This window comes from Scardinius erythrophthalmus (genome assembly GCF_964197995.2).
Source record: "Scardinius erythrophthalmus genome assembly, chromosome: 9".
NCBI classification, from domain to species: domain Eukaryota; kingdom Metazoa; phylum Chordata; class Actinopteri; order Cypriniformes; family Leuciscidae; genus Scardinius; species Scardinius erythrophthalmus.
In genome coordinates, this window is record NC_138229.1 from 45,269,698 (window position 1) to 45,289,729 (window position 20,032).

Genomic DNA, 20,032 nt, shown 5'->3' on the forward strand with positions numbered 1-20,032 from the left:
AGTCTGTCTTCAAAACACCCCCCTTGTTTTCACCTTTTTTGGATTAGTCCAACCCAAGAGAGAGCGTCGAGCATAGAAGGTTTGATGCTGAATATTATTTATTTAATTGTGAGAGCGTTTAATAGTCAGTCCTCTTCTAACATGTCAACAACAAAGAAATCGACAGTGTGGCAGCATTTTGTTAAAATTGATAACATGAAAAAGGTCGAATGCAAAGTTTGCAAGCAACAGTTTTCCACAGCTTGTTGACGACAAACATGACCTAAAAGTGGTAACGTTAATTAAGCTCACTTGTCTGCGTTAGCTTGCCCTGTCTGTTTTGAGTAGGCTATGAACATATCAGAATTAGCATGTTTTAGTGTGATAACCTAACTTTTTTATTTTTTATTTGGAGCGCTGTGCTGTTGGTTGTGTTAGTTTTGAGCCTAGGATGCTTTATTTTTCAGTTATGCACTTTATTTCGTTTCTGCTCTTGATCTGGTTTGTTTAATAAATATTATTTTTTTATTAAAGTGGACGTGCCTTTTGTGTTTATTAAGAGTAAAAGCTTTAAGTTAATAGTCTATTCGTGTCTCAGCTGCGAAGCTGAGCTCATGTTCAGCCTCGCTCGGTGCGAGGACATGCACGGTGAAATGATAGTGTCTGACAGTTATAACTTATTATTATAACATATGACAAAAATAATTGTCTTATGTTGCATATTCCTCAACAGTTATTGTGATGATATCACTAGTTGACAACATAGTACTATTTTCGGAAATCATAAGCTATGATATTGCGCAGGTGCACGTGATGCAGCGCTGTCAGAGCTGACAGACTCGAGTGTCAGACTCATTTCAGTGCAAAATAATTAGGTCAAAAACGATTTAATATACTGCAAATAGCCTACTAGTTGTTTATGTTTATTTATAATTCATTTAGGCGGACAACAAGGCTACCAAGTAAGTACTGCGCACAGTGCGCATCTAATTAATTTAACGTTTTTTTTTCTGACGTTATTTTTAGTCGATTTTAGTCGATTTTTAGTCGAAAATTTCAGGACTTCAGTCGACCAAGATTTTCTTTGGTTGAGTACAGACCTAATGTCCACAATGACCACATTTGAACTAGTTTTTAACCTTGTTCCATGAACGCCTGTATCGGATGTGCAGAATATGTAAAAAAAAGACTTCATAAAAACTTTCATTCTGGCCCCTCAGTGGACGTCTTTTCAACGTACGCTTTTGTGACAAAGACAGTGTTCGGAAAATATTGTAATTCCTCAGTGTACAAAATTGATTTAAAAAAACAGACAAATTAATTCTCTAAATAAATTATCTAAATGGTATGAAATATCAGGAAGAAAAAAAAATAAGCAGGATCATATTTAAGTTAATTGCAACTTTTCAGAGTGAGCACTGAGGAGAAGCCGGAGAGACGAAGAAGCCTGGTGGAGCCAGTCGGAGTGAGTACTGAGGAGAAGCCGGAGAGACGAGGGAGCCTGGTGGAGCCAGTCGGAGTGAGGACTGAGGAGAAGCCGGAGAGACGAGGGAGCCTGGTGGAGCCAGTCGGAGTGAGGACTGAGGAGAAGCCGGAGAGACGAGGGAGCCTGGTGGAGCCAGTCGGAGTGAGGACTGAGGAGAAGCCGGAGAGACGAGGGAGCCTGGTGGAGCCAGTCGGAGTGAGGACTGAGGAGAAGCCGGAGAGACGAGGGAGCCTGGTGGAGCCAGTCGGAGTGAGGACTGAGGAGAAGCCGGAGAGACGAGGGAGCCTGGTGGAGCCAGTCGGAGTGAGGACTGAGGAGAAGCCGGAGAGACGAGGGAGCCTGGTGGAGCCAGTCGGAGTGAGGACTGAGGAGAAGCCGGAGAGACGAGGGAGCCTGGTGGAGCCAGTCGGAGTGAGGACTGAGGAGAAGCCGGAGAGACGAGGGAGCCTGGTGGAGCCAGTCGGAGTGAGGACTGAGGAGAAGCCGGAGAGACGAGGGAGCCTGGTGGAGCCAGTCGGAGTGAGGACTGAGGAGAAGCCGGAGAGACGAAGAAGCCTGGTGGAGCCAGTCGGAGTGAGGACTGAGGAGAAGCCGGAGAGACGAAGGAGCCTGGTGGAGCCAGTCGGAGTGAGGACTGAGGAGAAGCCGGAGAGACGAGGGAGCCTGGTGGAGCCAGTCGGAGTGAGGACTGAGGAGAAGCCGGAGAGACGAGGGAGCCTGGTGGAGCCAGTCGGAGTGAGGACTGAGGAGAAGCCGGAGAGACGAGGGAGCCTGGTGGAGCCAGTCGGAGTGAGTACTGAGGAGAAGCCGGAGAGACGAAGGAGCCTGGTGGAGCCAGTCGGAGTGAGGACTGAGGAGAAGCCGGAGAGACGAGGGAGCCTGGTGGAGCCAGTCGGAGTGAGGACTGAGGAGAAGCCGGAGAGACGAGGGAGCCTGGTGGAGCCAGTCGGAGTGAGTACTGAGGAGAAGCCGGAGAGACGAAGAAGCCTGGTGGAGCCAGTCGGAGTGAGGACTGAGGAGAAGCCGGAGAGACGAGGGAGCCTGGTGGAGCCAGTCGGAGTGAGGACTGAGGAGAAGCCGGAGAGACGAGGGAGCCTGGTGGAGCCAGTCGGAGTGAGTACTGAGGAGAAGCCGGAGAGACGAAGAAGCCTGGTGGAGCCAGTCGGAGTGAGGACTGAGGAGAAGCCGGAGAGACGAAGGAGCCTGGTGGAGCCAGTCGGAGTGAGGACTGAGGAGAAGCCGGAGAGACGATGGAGCCTGGTGGAGCCAGTCGGAGTGAGGACTGAGGAGAAGCCGGAGAGACGAAGGAGCCTGGTGGAGCCAGTCGAAGTGAGGACTGAGGAGAAGCCGGAGAGACGAGGGAGCCTGGTGGAGCCAGTCGGAGTGAGGACTGAGGAGAAGCCGGAGAGACGAAGGAGCCTGGTGGAGCCAGTCGAAGTGAGGACTGAGGAGAAGCTGGAGAGACGAGGGAGCCTGGTGGATCCAGAGGGACAGAGGACTGAGGAGAAGCCGGAGAGACGAGGGAGCCTGGTGGAGCCAGTCGGAGTGAGTACTGAGGAGAAGCCGGAGAGACGAAGAAGCCTGGTGGAGCCAGTCGGAGTGAGGACTGAGGAGAAGCCGGAGAGACGAGGGAGCCTGGTGGAGCCAGTCGGAGTGAGGACTGAGGAGAAGCTGGAGAGACGAGGGAGCCTGGTGGATCCAGAGGGACAGAGGACTGAGGAGAAGCCGGAGAGACGAGGGAGCCTGGTGGAGCCAGTCGGAGTGAGGACTGAGGAGAAGCCGGAGAGATGAGGGAGCCTGGTGGATCCAGAGGGACAGAGGACTGAGGAGAAGCCGGAGAGACGAGGGAGCCTGGTGGATCCAGAGGGACAGAGGACTGAGGAGAAGCCGGAGAGACGAAGGAGCCTGGTGGAGCCAGTCGGAGTGAGGACTGAGTAGAAGCCGGAGAGACGAGGGAGCCTGGTGGAGCCAGTCGGAGTGAGGACTGAGGAGAAGCCGGAGAGACGAGGGAGCCTGGTGGAGCCAGTCGGAGTGAGGAATGAGGAGAAGCTGGAGAGACGAGGGAGCCTGGTGGATCCAGAGGGACAGAGGACTGAGGAGAAGCCGGAGAGACGAGGGAGCCTGGTGGAGCCAGTCGGAGTGAGTACTGAGGAGAAGCCGGAGAGACGAAGAAGCCTGGTGGAGCCAGTCGGAGTGAGGACTGAGGAGAAGCCGGAGAGACGAAGAAGCCTGGTGGAGCCAGTCGGAGTGTGGACTGAGGAGAAGCCGGAGAGACGAGGGAGCCTGGTGGAGCCAGTCGGAGTGAGGACTGAGGAGAAGCTGGAGAGACGAGGGAGCCTGGTGGATCCAGAGGGACAGAGGACTGAGGAGAAGCCGGAGAGACGAGGGAGCCTGGTGGAGCCAGTCGGAGTGAGGACTGAGGAGAAGCCGGAGAGATGAGGGAGCCTGGTGGATCCAGAGGGACAGAGGACTGAGGAGAAGCCGGAGAGACGAGGGAGCCTGGTGGATCCAGAGGGACAGAGGACTGAGGAGAAGCCGGAGAGACGAAGGAGCCTGGTGGAGCCAGTCGGAGTGAGGACTGAGTAGAAGCCGGAGAGACGAGGGAGCCTGGTGGAGCCAGTCGGAGTGAGGACTGAGGAGAAGCCGGAGAGACGAGGGAGCCTGGTGGAGCCAGTCGGAGTGAGGAATGAGGAGAAGCTGGAGAGACGAGGGAGCCTGGTGGATCCAGAGGGACAGAGGACTGAGGAGAAGCCGGAGAGACGAGGGAGCCTGGTGGAGCCAGTCGGAGTGAGTACTGAGGAGAAGCCGGAGAGACGAAGAAGCCTGGTGGAGCCAGTCGGAGTGAGGACTGAGGAGAAGCCGGAGAGACAAGGGAGCCTGGTGGAGCCAGTCGGAGTGAGGACTGAGGAGAAGCCGGAGAGACGAGGGAGCCTGGTGGAGCCAGAAGGACGACGGTCCCCGGTTGAGCCAGAAGGAGCGAGGAGCCAAAGTGGAGCCGACTGGAGGGGTAATGCGCTCTGAGGCGACGAAGGAGACTTGGAAACTGGGGCAAATCAGCAGAGACGAAGAGACTTGGAAGCTTGACAGGACTGGTGCCGATGAAGGAGACTTGGAGCTTGGTTAAATCCACCAGAGACGAAGAGTCTTGGAAGCTGGGAGGGAATGGCGGAGACAAGGAGACTTGGAGGCCAGATGGAAGCGGTGGAGGAGGAAGGGTTTGGGAACAGGAGGAAATCAGAGAGTCCATTAATCTAGCTGGAGGAATACAGACCTCAGAGGTCAGAGGACGGTCCCACTGGGATGGACATTGGTACTGGCTCAAACAGCTGGTCAGATGTGGCAGTGGACATTGACTCCGGGACGGACATGGCTCCAGGCTCTGGCTCTGTGTCTGCAGTCGGCTCATGCTCATGATCATGTCGGGTTCAGGGAAGGGCTGGATTGGCTCAGAGGAGTGCACTGGGTAGACTGCAGATATTGGTGGATTTAGATCCTCCTCGCTCTCACCAATGGCTTCTACGCTAATATTAGTCTCTCTGTTTATCCAGAGGTTTTCTGCAGCCCGCCGGATCCAGATCTGATGAAGGACCTGCGCCACTCACACACACACACACTGACACACACACACACACACACACTCCAGATCTGATGAAGGACCTGCGCCTGGACACGACGACAGCGCAGTCCTGAAGTGTCACTAGTCTCCCCCTTGTGAAGGCCTCCTTCCTTCCCTTCACCTCTGTACAGATAAAATGTTGTCAAAATGATTCCAGTTCACAAGGATACGCGGAAGTTCTGGAAATTCTGTATTATGAATTATTAAGGCCAGGCAAGTCATTTGCTGAGGTCAATATGTAAAGAAACATATATATTCAAACGCACATACCTATAGACTACACACATAATATGCATGTGCACGCCATCAGCGTTTTCACAGTTTACGTTTTAAAGTTTACGCGAAGATGATAAAGTTTTTTTTTTTTTTTCTCAACGCTTGCGCCTTGGAACCTATTTCAAATTTGCGCTCTCGAGCCGCCAGGCACTGTTGTTGTGCAGATGGGCGGATGAGTTCGCTCAGCCCTGTCCTCGGTTCGTCCCCTACATGTCCGCTGGGCTCTGCCCACTTTTCCAGCATTTTTCAAATGGGTGGAGTCAGGCTCTGACCAGGGGTTGAGAAACCCTTTAAGCCAGGGTTTCTCAAACTCGGTCCTGAAGGGCCACTGTCCTGCACAGTTCCAACCCTGATCAAACACACCTGAGCAATGTCTTCAGGATCACTAGAAACTCACAGCTAGGTGTGTTTGAGTAGGGTTGGAGCTAAACTGTGCAGGACAGTGGCCCTTCAGGACCGAGTTTGAGAAACCCTGAGTTAAGTGATTACAAGAACTGATAACAATGTAAAAAGTCACAATTACCTTTTTTATGTTTTTATTCCATGGCAGAAACAAGCTTTCATAGATTACATCGCATAGTACATCATTTCTTTCCCACTTTTGTGGGCAGGTTCTTGTCAGTGGTCTGATTTCACAGAGGTGAGCCTCTCACACACACACACACACACACACACACACACACACACACACACTCACACACACTCACACACACACACACACACACACACACACACACACACACGCACTCACACACAAACACACACACACACACACACACACACACACACACACCACAGGTTTGTGGATTTTTATCTTGTAAGTGACTCAAGCACAATTTTTATGAATTCGATTGGATTCCTCATGATAAATCCCGTCCCGCTCTCCATGTTGTGTGATGGATCAGTCCACTGACAGCAGTAACAGGGGTGTCAGACACAGCTGTGACTGACTAATCCCGTGATGATCACGCTGAGGAGGAACTGGACTGATCTCTACACTGTTTCCATCAGTTATAAACTGCTGTGGGATCAGTTCAGGAGTGAGTGGCTTCATCATCTTCTCCTCATCTGTGTGTTAACACACGTCTTCCACAGACTCCAGAGAGACCACGAGTGTTTCCACAGCATCTCTCAGCTCTTACACACACAAAGGTTCTCTTCAGCCCGTTTAGAAGCGTGTGTGTGTGTGTGGTCTCAGCATACGGGCCAAAGATGTCACCTTGCTCGCAGCATCAGCTCCCGAGAGTCCAGCGTCTGCCACCGGCTCTCCTGAAAGAGGCTTTTCCTCTCGGACACACTGGATCTCACTGTGTGCTGAGGCTCAACACGGCTATGCTAATCTGAGGTTAGCACTTCTGCATGCGGACGCTCTCAGGTGTGTGTGTACATGACTGCGAGCGTCACTCGTGTGCTGCGGACAGACAGGAGAACCATTGAGACGGACAGTAGTGAAGAAACAGTGTGTGATGTTGTCCTTAGGTCAGGTGTGTTGATCAGACGAACACTTTCACCGGCTGGAACTGAGAAACACAGAGAAACCCCACAGACAGAAGAAGATCAGGAGCAACTCTTTCACTCCGGACACACAGGAATAACACACACACACACACACACACACACACACGGTACTGCTTATTACAGTTTTTCAACTTTTACACACAAATCCAAGAATTGCAGACACAAAATGCAAAATGCCTCACAACTCTTGCAAAATGAAGCACTGCATTCAGAATATCGCAAACACATCTCAGAAGCAAACACTTGTGTTACGTTTCAAACACCTTTGCCATAATATTATATGTTATTCAAAACATAAAGCTCTTCTTTCATGAGCTCCTCTGTACATTTCTGGACAAGACTGACAGTAATTGGCAGAGAGATGTTGAAAAATTCCTGGTAAAAACGAAAGCAAGATTGAAACCAGAGTATTTACTTCTTTACTGTAGCGTTTGTGGTTGTGAATACAGTAATACACAGTCCGAAGGAAAAGAGAAATACATCAGCCATGTTCAGTTGGACAGAAACCAAACATAATGTATAGGCCTATTCTAAAGTCATGATTGGTTGGTGTTCAGTAAAGCAATGAGTGTTTGCACATGTGAGGAGTGTGTGTGTGTGTGTGTGTGTGTGTGTGTGTGTGTGTGTGTGTGTGTGTGTGTGTGTGTGTGTGTGTGTGTGTGTGTGTGTGTGTGAGGCTCTGATTAGTGTGGCATTTTGATAGGTTGTGTTTAAAAAAGGGAATCAATCTAACTTACCGTTAGATTGTTGTGTGTTACATAGAGAAGTGTGTGTTGTGGTGTGCAAAAAGTGTTTTATGAAATTGAAAATGGAGTCGAAGGCCAAGAATTGGTGTGTGGTTTTGCAGATTTGGTGTGTGGTTCTGGTGTTTGAGTGTCAGGTTTCAGAAATTGTGTGACAAGTGAGGATTTTGTGTGTAAGCAGTTAAAAAAAGAAAACTGTAAGCACCCAGAGCTCCAGTTTAATAAAATATAACCTATAAACCCTACTGTGAGATTTCTCTCCACCATTTATACTGCAATAAACACTCTGTAAAGGCGTGTTGAAGTTTCTGTGGTGTGTGTTATTGGTCTCTTGGCTGTTTCTTTGTCCATTTGATTGTCAGTGTGAGAAGAAGCTGTTAAAATGCTCAAGTTTCCTTTAAAGTGTCTGTACACTTCCCACATGGTCTGTGACTGTAAATCAGCTGTGATGGACTGGCCGAGTGTCTTTGCATTTCCGAGAGCCAGAGAATGAAAAAGAATGTCAAGATCTAATCAAAAGCCTCTTGTAACGTGTGATTATGGCAGCGGTGAAACCGAGCCAACTCTCGTCATGTGAATGTGTGCGGTTGGGAAGCACAGACACTAATACGGTAGCGAGGGTCACATGACAGGAACAGGACGGGGTTTTTAGACGATACACTAACATTATCAGCACTGTCTGCATTTACAAAGTATGGAAGCTTGAAAAATATGGTAAAGAATATGATAAATGTGACTTTATACCTCATATTATATGTGTTTTTTTCTCACAATTCTGAGAAAAAAGTCTGAATTGTGAGATAAAAAGTCGCAGTTGCCTCTTCTGTGTTTTATTGGGTGGTTGCGGTCGATGGATCTGACACTGAGTTAGTGAGCTGCCGGTACGCTGATGAAGTGAGGTAAAGCAGGGAACGTGTGCTTTAGCCAGTCCTGGACTGATGGAGCAGAAGGAAAACACACACAACAACCACAGACATTTGGCCCGTTTCCCTGCCAGCGGTTCCCCTTACACACACTCCCCTGCGCCGACTGGGTCTCAGCAATATGTTTCTCATTGTGCTTGATCTGTTCCTCTGCTCACCTGAAGAACCTCTGACTCCTCCAGACGGGAGAAACCGACGCTTTATTTCACCTGTGTGTGTATTAAAGCTGTGTGTGTATTAAAGCACACGTCTGGTCGTTCCCTGAATCTGAATGAACAGCTTGACACAATGCTGACGCAGAGAGGAACCTCAAGACACGTGAGTTATGATGTGTTCAGAAATCAAGGGTAAACAAGCCTACAAAACTATAATTTAAGAACATTCCCATTGAGGTATTATTTCTGAGCTTTCTGTGAACATTCAAAACGTCCAGTTTATTAATGTTTTAAAAATGTTTTCTCTTGCTCACGTGATCGTCAAGAGAACATTCCACTGTATCATTCTTCAATCTGGATGATGTTCTGAAACAAGTTACATTTAAAAAAACATTAGATGAACATCCATCTAAAAAATTTCAGAAAAAAGTTCCAACAACAATGTTTTTATCCTGACGTTTTGAGAACATTATTAAAAACGGGATAACTTTGAATGAGCGTTTTATTAATGTTGCTGGAAGAGTGTTTGATCATAACTCTCAGAAGACGTTCCCTGTTTTCTGGGAATGCTTCATAAGCAGCGGGATATATGTAGGTGTACTGTCGCAATAAGAACATTTACATGACAGGTTCCCATTTGAAGTCCAAGTCTTTCTACTTGTTACTTCTTCTGGATGGAAAGCTCATAATAGTTGTAACAGATGTTAGAAATCTCTTTTATTTTATTTCAGTTTCATTACAAAAACTCTTCTTTCATCTCAAGTTAACCTCAAACATTCCTAACACAGACTGGTTGAGACCGGAGGCATGAGGACAGATGAATTCATCACTGGTGTTTCCCGCTGGACCCTGATGAAGATGAAGTACGACCTGTGTGAGCTTCAGTCAACGGGCCTGATCATCATACGCACAGACTTCATGGAGTAAAACCCCCCTCCGTAATCGGCCCAGAAGATGCCGTCCTGAAACCTGCTGCGATACACTCCTCCTGAATACCACACGCCGTTCAGGTTGGTCTGACCACAGGCACTGAACCACCAGCCGGCCTTGTGGAAATGAGCACAGTTCCCTGGAAGACAAGACGACAGGGTTTCACATCAACACCTGCCAAATGCGGATAAAGATCACCTGTGGCGGGAAACGCTGTCGAATCACAGGCCAAGTTGGCACGCTATTATATTTACTCACTTTTCTGGGGAAGTTCGTGTAAGCCAAATCTGTGCAGATTTAGCGCAAATAGTCGTCATGATATATTAAATACAGCGTATTGTGCAGAATCTGCTTATATCTGGCTTACTTGAACACACACACGTCACTACACAACACATAACGGCAAGCTTGTTCATTTGTACTGAAGCAATAGCGGAGATTAAAAAGAGTTTGGTTCACAGAAAAGACATTGCTATTTTTCCAACATCCTACATTTTTTGTTGTTCTTTGTACTGTATACTGTAGCCGTGACATAGTTAATCTGGCTCATTTCTTTTTTTTTTTTTTTGGTAGCAGAAATTCTAAATGGTCTGTAACTTAAAAATCTAGTTGATTGTCCAAATCCAAATCCAAATTGGCCGGTGAGTGAAAAAGTTCATTTCAGACCCTGAATAAGACCCGTAATCAGCGCTGTCTGAACGACTGGTGGATAAACATGGACTGATGACGTCAGTGTGGGCATTTCACTCATAAATGTGCTTTACGGTCCTTGAACACTGAGCCCGGGATTCTCGCACATTAAAAAATAAATACGATCTCACGTTGTGTCAATCACGTTTACACACTGCCTCCGAAACTTTCGTTCGTCATAAAAAAAAAAATTGATTGATTGATTGGGTTAAATTTTCTGTGTTTTTCGCATCCGTTGTTTTGAAAATTCAGAGCCACCGTACAAACGAACGACTGGTGGTCTTGTTTTTAATATGCGTCTCCAGTATTGCTAGCAAAGCATCAAACTGAGCCACTGACATCCTGAAGTAAGCTTTGAATCTCCTTCCTCCCAATATTTCCTCTTTCTTTTCCTCTCTTTAAGAAGAGAGAGGACCACAAAATCATCCTCACTGCTTGAAGACTCTATTTTGTATTGTTTTGCAATTTTTCCCCGCAACTGATTAATTAATAGGCATTGGACTCAGTGTGCAAGGTTTCTGTGCGGGACAGATTTTTCGGATGACAAATACAAAAAACGCATACGAAAAATTCAGACTCAGGGCCCTATTTTAACGATCTGAAACGCAAGTGTCAAAGCGCAAAGCGCAAGTAACTTTGTGGGCGGGTCTTGGCGCTGTTGCTATTTTCCCGGCGGGATAAATAGGCTTGTTTGAGATGAGCAAAATCTGCGCAGAATCGATCACCGGTGATCAGCGCGAGATGCATGCCGGTTAGAAATGTGTCCGAGAGCGGTCCGCCTTGCTCTGATGTCATGCTGACGTATGTCAAAAATCTCTCGCGAGCGCAAGGCACACCTGTCGGATTCTGCAGTCGCGCGCAGTTGCTCTCCACCGACTGCGCTGATCAAAAGCATGATGGGAAACGACTTGCTGACGACACAGCTTAATGCTCATTGGTTTAAACAACCGTGATGTATTGTTCTCTTTTAAAATGTTTGATTTTAAAACTCTAATATCATGTTTTATGTGTATATGTTATGTGTGAATATTCCCAAACTATCTGACAGTGCGATCTCTTTGGGTTATGCAGTTTAATTTTTATAAAAAAAAAAACAAAACAAAAAACACATATGTCTGTATTAAAGAAAAAATGATTGATAAACATGTATTTAGAATGGAATTAAATAACAAGTACTTTGGGTGTCTTGTTCATTTTATTTATTTCCATATAAAAGCAACAGAACTTGAATTACATCCAGTTTATTAGCAACACTGTGCACGAGCGTGAATCCCGTGAATCCCGCGATATCCATCTTTGATCTCACAGGTGTCAGATCCACTGCGAGAAGAGAGATCTGTCCGGCTTGCCTGCGCTTTTTTCACTCCTCCTCTCACTGCAGCCGCCTACTCTCGACTACATTTCAGGCGAGGCAAGGCGCATCTCAAACAAGCCTAATGACTCTTGCGCCAGGCGCAAATCTAAAAGGGGTTGGTCTGAACTGAAGTCGCTTCATTATTCATAGGTGTGGTTTGGGCGTAACGTGAAATAAACCAATCAGAGCGTCATCTCACATTCCCTTTAAGAGCAGACGCCTTTTTCTAAAGCGGATTCCTATTGTAACGGCGGATTTGACAGGAGCGGTTCACAGCCGAGGAGAGCAACATTCTCGTCAGGGACGTTGGGGATGGAGAAACCCACCCAAATTAACTTCGGTTAAAAAGGCGTATGATAATTTGGGTAAATGTGTAAGCTAGATGTATGCTTTTATAATAAATTGTCTATCTATCTATCTATCTATCTATCTATCTATCGTAATAATGTATGATTTGCAAAAATGAAAACTGCTGCTTCTGTGTAGATGAGAGAATCAAAGTGTATGTTGTGCACACGCTACATTGATTATGGCCAAGCATGCGCCCTTAAAATAGCATATGAATAACATGCGCACCGCGCCACTGACTTTAAACTATTTTTTCCTGGTTAGGGGCGCAATTGTTTTCTAAACCTGCAAAATAGCATGAAGGAGCCCAGGGAGCGCAAGTTCATTCCCTAGTCTACCGACGTGCGTCTGTGGAGGGAAAAGCGCGCTGTGCGCGGGTGCAAAATAGGAATGATACATGCGTCGGTGTACAAAGTCAATTGCGCTGGGTGCAAGATAGGGCCCTCAGTGTGCAAGGAGCTTTAGTCTTGCTGTGAGTCATAAAATGACCTCATGGGCTTCACAAGCATGTACAAGTGAAGGCCACACCCTGCTAACAGGTCCAGTATTTGTACTGGAACACAAGACTTCACAATCCTCCACCCAGGGTGTTCAGGTGTAGTGAGTGTAACTGTGTGAACAGCATGGATCTTGATTGACACACCGTTAGCCATGTGGCGTGTGAAAGCACCTGAGAAGGCGTCGTGGTCGTGGTCCAGCGTGGTGAAGGGTTTGCCGTTGTTGCTGGTCAGTGAGTCTCCAGCGTTGCCCTGGTACGAGCCCAGACGCAGACGGTACGCCTGTCTCTCCGGCTCCAGGTGGAAGCTGCTGTACGCCGCGTAAACCTTCTTCCCCATCCAGTCCTCCAGCTCCACCAGCAGCTTGTAGTCGTCCTGCTTGCCCAGGTTATAGATGTTCTCCAGACCCAGCCAGTGTTCGCCGTCCACGCTGCCAAAGCCTTTCTGGAGGAAAAGGAAAAGAGAGCCTTTGAAAACGCTGTTTTCTTTACCGTCGCACTGGCCTTTGAAACACTGGAAAGGCTTCTTTGATCAGCTGGGCTTAGCTGATGATGGATGTTTCAGATATCACCAGACCTTACCCTGCTGATTTCAGCACATACTGCGGCGTATTATTATTTCATGAGTGAACGAGTGCACGAGTTTAGTTACAACTCAAACACCCCCGAAGCGGCTCGTCAACACTGGGATGTGTGTTACGGTGAGGTTTAAGAGACTTCACTGTGTGTGTGTGTGGCGCCCGAGGCGAAAGGACCGCTGACACATGAGCGCAATCACAACAAACGGACATGAACCAGATCCAGCTGTTTATCTCTAATGTTAGCGTACGCCTCTCTGAGACACGCTCAGCCTACAGCGTCTGTGATTCTCTGAAAGCCTCTAATAATATCGCAGCTCAGAAAGACGTGATCCAGATAAAGCAATTATTATATTCTGTATAGCCTTACCAATATACCCAACAGACTGTTATACAGGAGCCCCTCCTTCTGAAAAGCACACTGTGCTCTGATTGGTCAGTTGGATCAGTGTGTTGTGATTGGCCGAGCGCTTCTAGTGTGTTTGGGAACTGTCCCGCCCCTAACCATAACCGCCAGTTTAACACACTACTAACTAACTCAACCAGGCCCCGCCCCTTTATTCTGCGTATGAATTATTTTAATGAGTGTTCGTTCCCGGAAGAAACTCAAGACTACAATGGAGGCGTTTCAGGAGTTCAGAAACACTGACACTGATATAGAGAATAACTGGAGCTTTTTCATGATCAAACAGCAACATTACACACTAAAGAGAGATGAAGATGGGGGAAAACAAGTAGAATATGACCTCTTTAATATTATTTACCAGTGTTGTTAGCACAGAGGGGCCTCCACCTCTAGTTTTATTCCTGGATAATTCATCCGTTACAGAATGATTTAACTCAGCGTTTCATTGATGCATTGGCCATCGCTATACCTTATAGCTGTCCCAGTTCCTGAAGAAGTTGACGGACCCGTCCTTCCTCCTCTGGATGAGGGTCCAGCCGCCTCGGTCCACGTCATGCTCACACCAGGCCTGTACAGGCGTCTCCGAGCCCTCCGGCGTCAGCAGGTACGCCCCGCTGGCGGTGTGTCCCGCCTGCAACACCTGCACACAGTCCCGGAACGGACCTCGGGACACCAGAACAAACTAATGAGTGCTGATGAGGAGGGAAGGAGCAGTAAAGCCTTGTTTATACTTTAGCCTAGCACTGCAGCGCAAGCCTCCACGCGCACCCCCCCAAACGCACACGCCATTTATACCTAACGCGCTCGCCACTGTACTATTCTTTGAAACCACAGGGGGGCGACTCGGAGTAATTGTCCTCATCAGGAATCATCGGTGAGAAGAAGTAAGGTACACACCTGAATGTTTATTTTAGTACACCAAAACCACACTCCAAAGGAATCGTGTAAAGCAGTAAACCTTTACTTGTGAGATTATTACTTGTGACATTAGAACAAATTGTGCTCAAAGTCGTGCATCTTCGGATGTGGAGCCGCTCGGAAAGTTATAAAATGGCGTCAAGCGAAAAGGGGTATCGCGCACTCAACGCGCACGATGCTCACATCACGATGACAACATTTTTGCTTGTGCGGACGCGGCAAGAATAAACCAAGCTTAAAGATGCTCTTCAATACTGACAGTAGTCTCCATTCGTGCTGTTGTTCTTTTCAGACTGTCCTTTTGTTCTCTGTAGATTACCAGATACAGCTTAACATGCCTAAGGATAACAGTTAACAAGGGAGTGTACTAGCTCAGTTTTCTAGATCGAGTAATTAGTCTGCATAGGCCTATTGTATTAATGGTTTTATTGGGTCTGATTAGGCTTTGGTACATTTTATATTGTACAGTTCTGATATGCTTGACTTACATTCATCCATTTGGCAGACTCTTTTACCTAAAGCGACTTGCATTGCATTCAAAGTGTTCATTTGATCGGTTTGTGCACTCACTGGGAATTAAACTGTAATGAAGTTAACTCTTTCTCACCAGCATTTTTATAAAACAATTTGCCAGTCACTGCCAGCTTTTTTAATAATTTTCACAAAAGTTCCATGGCCCCCAGAAAAGAAAACAAATGTTTTATTCTAGCGTTGTGCATTCTTTTTTTATCAACACTTAAATGTGAGTAAGTTTAATAAATAAATAAAAATCTAAATTTTTAGCAAAGAGCTGAGCTGAGCAGTTTTTGTCAAAAACTACATGCAGATCAGATTCAGAGCGATGATCAAAACACTGATGGAGTATATCGTGTATTTTGAATAATGACTCTATATTCGAACTGTATAAACGTGTTTCTTTACTTTCTTTAGGCAATGTTATACAACTCACTGGCGGTTCATTGTCGCCCCCTCGTGACATCATATCACTTGCGCCAACCTAGAACACCATAGCAACAACACCACAGCGTAGATCGAGTCCATCAACACCTCAAAGCTTCACAGTCCTGTAGCTCGTCCTGGGTCGACATTTCATTCTGTGACATTAGGCAGTTTTGATTTATATGCTGTTTAATGTTGATGATCGAGTTATTTTACATATGCATATGATTACATATGATATCGCTTGTTTCTGCTTCTCCTGTGTTTTGATCAGGAGATTCTGTACTCTTTCAGACGATGCATAATAGCGCCCCCTATAACAGTAAAAACACGCAAAGATGGAAAATTCAGTCAATGGCGGGGAAAAGAAGGGGAAAAGGTTCAGGGAAGAAGGAGGAGGGAAGCGGTGAATGTTTAATCACAAACTAAACAAACAACAAAGTGAAAGTAAAGCGAGAGCCCCTTACGGACGACTGCCGCATAACGAAAACTAAACAACAACATAAAGTCCAGGCCTGGTCCTCTGTCGTCTTCCACTGTCATCACTCCTCCTTTTATCCTTCCAGAGCTCCTCCGTAGGACTCGAGACCGCTGTGTCACGCAGGTGATGCTCATTAACATTCCTCACTCCAATCTCACTGCTCTCGGCCCCGCCCTGCTTCACGCCACATCAGCCTATGACACTGGCGTTGCAAGCGCCACGACCTACTATTTATGATTAATCTCAATTTATTGTGCACGTCTTAGAAATCTAAACGAAATCTAAAATCTAAATCCCAGCCAATCAGAAGAGAGTGTGGGTGAAGTCTCTCTCCAAGCGCACTGCACTGGCAACCAAATCACTCCAAAATCACAGCCAATCAGAAGAGAGTGTGGGCGGAGTCTCTCTGCAAGCGCACTGCACTCACAACCAAATGGATGAATAATTAAATTCATAAATATTACACCATTTTAACATTATAAAAAATACATACCAAGTGACTGAATCAATCATAGATTACACTTGTTTGTTCACAGTTTGAATGTTCTCGCTTCCTTTAATTTATTTTGAGGATCTGAGGTGAGTTATTCATTGTCTCTTTCAGTACGGTTATAAATGATATTCAAACTCACATCAGATGCTTTTAACATTAAATAAAAGACACCTTTTATCATGTGTGTGTCGTGGCGTCTGGTCATGGGTGTCATGGAAATGATGAGTGTGTGTTATGCTGTGTAATGAGTTGATCAGTGATGTGTTACCCTCCAGACTGGCGTTGGCCTGACGAGCTGGCCTGTCCTCTGGAGCGGGCACGCCGGGGCTCCTCTGGATCTCGTTGGAGAGGCGGGGCACGTACACGGGAAGGTTCTCCGGCACGACCTGCAGGAGCGGCGGAGGCGGCGGCTCCCGCGGGTGATTCCCGTACACCTGCAGGCATCGCTCCTCCAGAGCGGCGATCAGCAGAGACTGGTTGTTGACCAGCGCCGCCAGCGTGGAGAAGCGCTGCTCCAGCTCCCGGTAGAGGCCGGACACCCGCAGCGCCTCCGCCGTGCTGTTCAGGACCCGGCCCTCCAGCGCCGCCAGCTCCAGGGAGTTATCCCGCTTGCGGATGATCTCGTGCAGCAGCTGCATGTACAGCTGGGTGACGCGCGAGTTCATGTTGCGCGACTCTTTACGTAAAAGCTTCATTTCGTTGACCATGTTTCCATCCACGTCCACGATCAACCGGAGCGTGTCCATTTCACGCCTCTGCTTGGTCAAGATCTCGCGGACGTTGGCCACGTCCGTCTGCGTCACGCGCTCTCCATCGGGCAGAGACGGGCCCTGGCTGGCACAGATCGGCCCTGTGATCTTCTGCTCTGGGACCAAGAACGTGTAAGAGCACTTTTTGGGCTCCCCGTCGTCTGCGAGCCTCCTCTTTCGGCTCGGGACGGGCCCCCTGGAAGCGCTCTGGCTCCGTTCACCGGTGAGGACCCAGAGAAGAGCGCACATGAGCCAGGCATGAGGACTCATCGCAGCGGAGCAGGAGACCGACCCTGAGACACACACACCACAGAGACACACACACTGCACTTACTGGATGATGCTGCACATCTGTATGTTTTCCATTCAGTGACACACTTCCGAAATAACAAAAACACTATGAAAGATTTGCTGTGTCATATTCAGTTATAAGAAGCATCAGTGTGATTAGAGGATTAGTTCACTTCAGAAGTAAAATCTCCAGATAATTTACTTTCTTTCTTCAGTCGCACAGAAATTAAGGTTTTTGAGGAAAACACTCCAGGATGTTTCTCCATATAGTGACTTCAATGGGGTCCAACGGGTCTCGACACGATCCAGCCGAGGAATAAGAGTCTTATCTAGAGACTTTGAAGCTGCACTGAAACTCACATTTGGACCTTCAGCCCGTTGGACCCCATTGAAGTCACTATAAGGAGAAAAACCCTGGAATGTTTTCCTCAAAAACTTCTGTTCGACTGAAGAAAGAAAGACATGAACATCTTGGATGGCGTGGCGGGAGAGTAAATTATCAGGAGATTTTACTACTCCTCTAACATCACACAGTCAGGGGCAATGAGTCTGAATGCAGGATTAGTGTTTGAGTTTCTGTGAGGAGCGTTTGGCCGTCGCACGTCAGCTCACGGTCAGGTGAGTTTGCTTTCCATCTTATTAGTGGTCCAGATTTTCCCTTCTCTGCTCATGAAAGGTTTGGTTTCTCATAAGAAACCCAGTGACTCCTTCAGCATAGGTAGCGATCGCTGTCATTCACAGTGCCTTCAGGCTTCAGTGCTGCTTCATTTATACTTGCTTTCTAAATGCCAGTGATGCTTTAGCTTCTTTAATGCAGCTTTACTTAGAAATGAAGAACATGACATTACAACAAGAGATTTTACTGTAAGTGTAGGCTGTGTGTTTGTCATATTGAGTCTGAAGGATAGTCTGCACAGGAAAATAGAAATGTGTTTGTCGTGAGCAGAACTGCAGCCTTAAATAACGCCTGGCACGACCGATGAGTTCAGTCACAGTAATATGAACATTATTCCAGCGGTTTGGTGACTGGCTGCTTCAGGATTTTCCATCACGAACACTGCTCTTTCACAATGTCCGGAAAACAGAACGAGGGAGGGAAAGGATCCGTCCCGAGTCAAAGAAAAAGAAAATAAGTTAGGTCAGATTTTCTTGTAGTTCTCTGTCATACAGGGATGGAAAAGTCAAATAATAAATATTTTTTTGAGATGCTCCGGAACTCAGTTGCTGCTGAAGGAAAGAAGCACTTGAGAATAAATGCACATTGTTGAAGAATAAAGGATGTTTGGGCTTGTGTGCATGCAGCTGGATATTATAAATCTATGATCCCAATTATTCACAAAAATGAGCAAAAAACTGACACTTTTCAGACTTGTCTTGTTTACATTTGTTGAGTATGAATAATAATAAAAAACACTTGGAGAATATGGAAAATTAACTGTTAAAAAAACACACATTCAGAAGTTTTGCATGTCACTTTTTGTCAACTTCAACAACACTAGTAATCCTGCTTAAACATGTGCAGATTTGTCAGGAGTGAGCTACTCTACATGTACAGCCATAAAGCATCCTAATCTGCACATGAACATGTGAGACATGTAAAGCGTATTCATGCGCTAGCAGACTCAAAACCAGGGTGGAAAAAGTTACTCACAGTAGCCGTGTTTGAGAGCTGTGAGAAATCTGCAAGGTCTCGCTGGAAAACCCCAGTCGGATGAAGTTATGTCCGTCTGAAGCCGGTTCAAGGCTTGCTTTAAACTCACTGAGGATGAGTTTTGTTTCTGAGGATCACGTGATGAAGGGACAGTTTGTCCTTCTGCATAAAGGCTGACATGCATCTAATACACCCATAGACAAGCAGTGCAAACATTTCACTCTACATGTGTGTCTGAGGCGTGAGGCGAACGGCGGCTCCACAACATCCACTCCTCCAGATTAAGAGCATTCCTCCCAGTCTAGACACATCTGGAGTTCTTTATAGGGTGTGTTATCGAGCATTCAGAGGATTATTATGCAGATAAATGTTCTTCTGTTGCTACGGTCATCAACCATCATTCATGACTTCACTGTGTCATGCAGTCTAACATTAATAAAAGCGTGTATATTTAGCTGTGTGTAATAATTCATTTATATGTCTATGACAACAGAAGAATCAACAGAGTAGGTAAAGTTTAGAGAGTAAAGCAGCAGAAATCAAGTTACAGTCACTGACCTGTGTGTGTGTCCTCCGACTACTGCTGTAGATGAGTGTGTGTGTGTGTGCATGAGTGTGTGTGTGTGTGTGTCCTCCGACTACTGCTGTAGATGAGTGTGTGTGTGTGTGTGTGTGTGTGTGTGCATGAGTGTGTGTGTGTGTGTGTGTGTGTGTGTGTGTGTGTCCTCCGACTACTGCTGTAGATGAGTGTGTGTGTGTGTGTGCATGAGTGTGTGTGTGTGTCCTCCGACTACTGCTGTAGATGAGTGTGTGTGTGTGTGTGTGCATGAGTGTGTGTGTGTGTGTGTGTGTGTGTGTGTCCTCCGACTACTGCTGTAGATGAGTGTGTGTGTGTGTAACGGGAAGAGGAATTTTAATATTGACCCTTGAGGTACAACAACAAAAGACAAAGGTGTATAGACTCAATTTATTTCAATCTTTCAATACGTAAAACACATACTATATAGATGTA

At 46.9% G+C, this 20,032-nt stretch overlaps 1 protein-coding gene across 4 annotated transcripts; it reads right to left on the reverse strand.

Moving 5' to 3' along the window:
* Positions 1 to 9,394: 9,394 nt before the first annotated feature.
* angptl1b (angiopoietin-like 1b) lies at positions 9,395 to 19,691 on the reverse strand. 4 transcript variants are annotated; one of them, XM_081373471.1, is made up of 6 exons: positions 19,579 to 19,691; positions 19,021 to 19,147; positions 16,598 to 17,402; positions 13,968 to 14,161; positions 12,689 to 12,959; positions 9,395 to 9,765 (listed from the first exon to the last, which is right to left on the reverse strand). In XM_081373471.1, exons 3-6 carry the CDS (start codon positions 17,346 to 17,348, stop codon positions 9,578 to 9,580), a joined length of 1,404 nt encoding a protein of 467 aa, XP_081229597.1. In that variant the 5' UTR covers positions 17,349 to 17,402; positions 19,021 to 19,147; positions 19,579 to 19,691; the 3' UTR covers positions 9,395 to 9,577. The 4 variants fall into 4 exon arrangements, 3 of the variants coding, with proteins under 3 accessions (XP_081229597.1, XP_081229596.1, XP_081229595.1); XM_081373470.1 differs by having other exon boundaries at positions 16,598 to 17,371; positions 19,579 to 19,685; XR_014030695.1 differs by lacking the exon at positions 19,579 to 19,691 and having other exon boundaries at positions 12,689 to 12,955; positions 16,598 to 17,371; positions 19,021 to 19,336.
* Between the last annotated feature and the right edge of the window lie 341 nt (positions 19,692 to 20,032).

Excerpts from the sequence above, each read along its gene's own strand:
- angptl1b (XM_081373469.1), bottom strand. The coding sequence starts at position 19,204 with ATGCATGTCAGCCTTTATGCAGAAGGACAAACTGTCCCTTCATCACGT. Across the intron at positions 14,162-16,597 it reads GGCCAACGCCAGTCTGGAGG|GTCCGTTCCGGGACTGTGTG; the intron begins GTAACACATCAC and ends TGGTGTCCCGAG. Across the intron at positions 12,960-13,967 it reads GGAACTGGGACAGCTATAAG|AAAGGCTTTGGCAGCGTGGA; the intron begins GTATAGCGATGG and ends CTTTTCCTCCAG.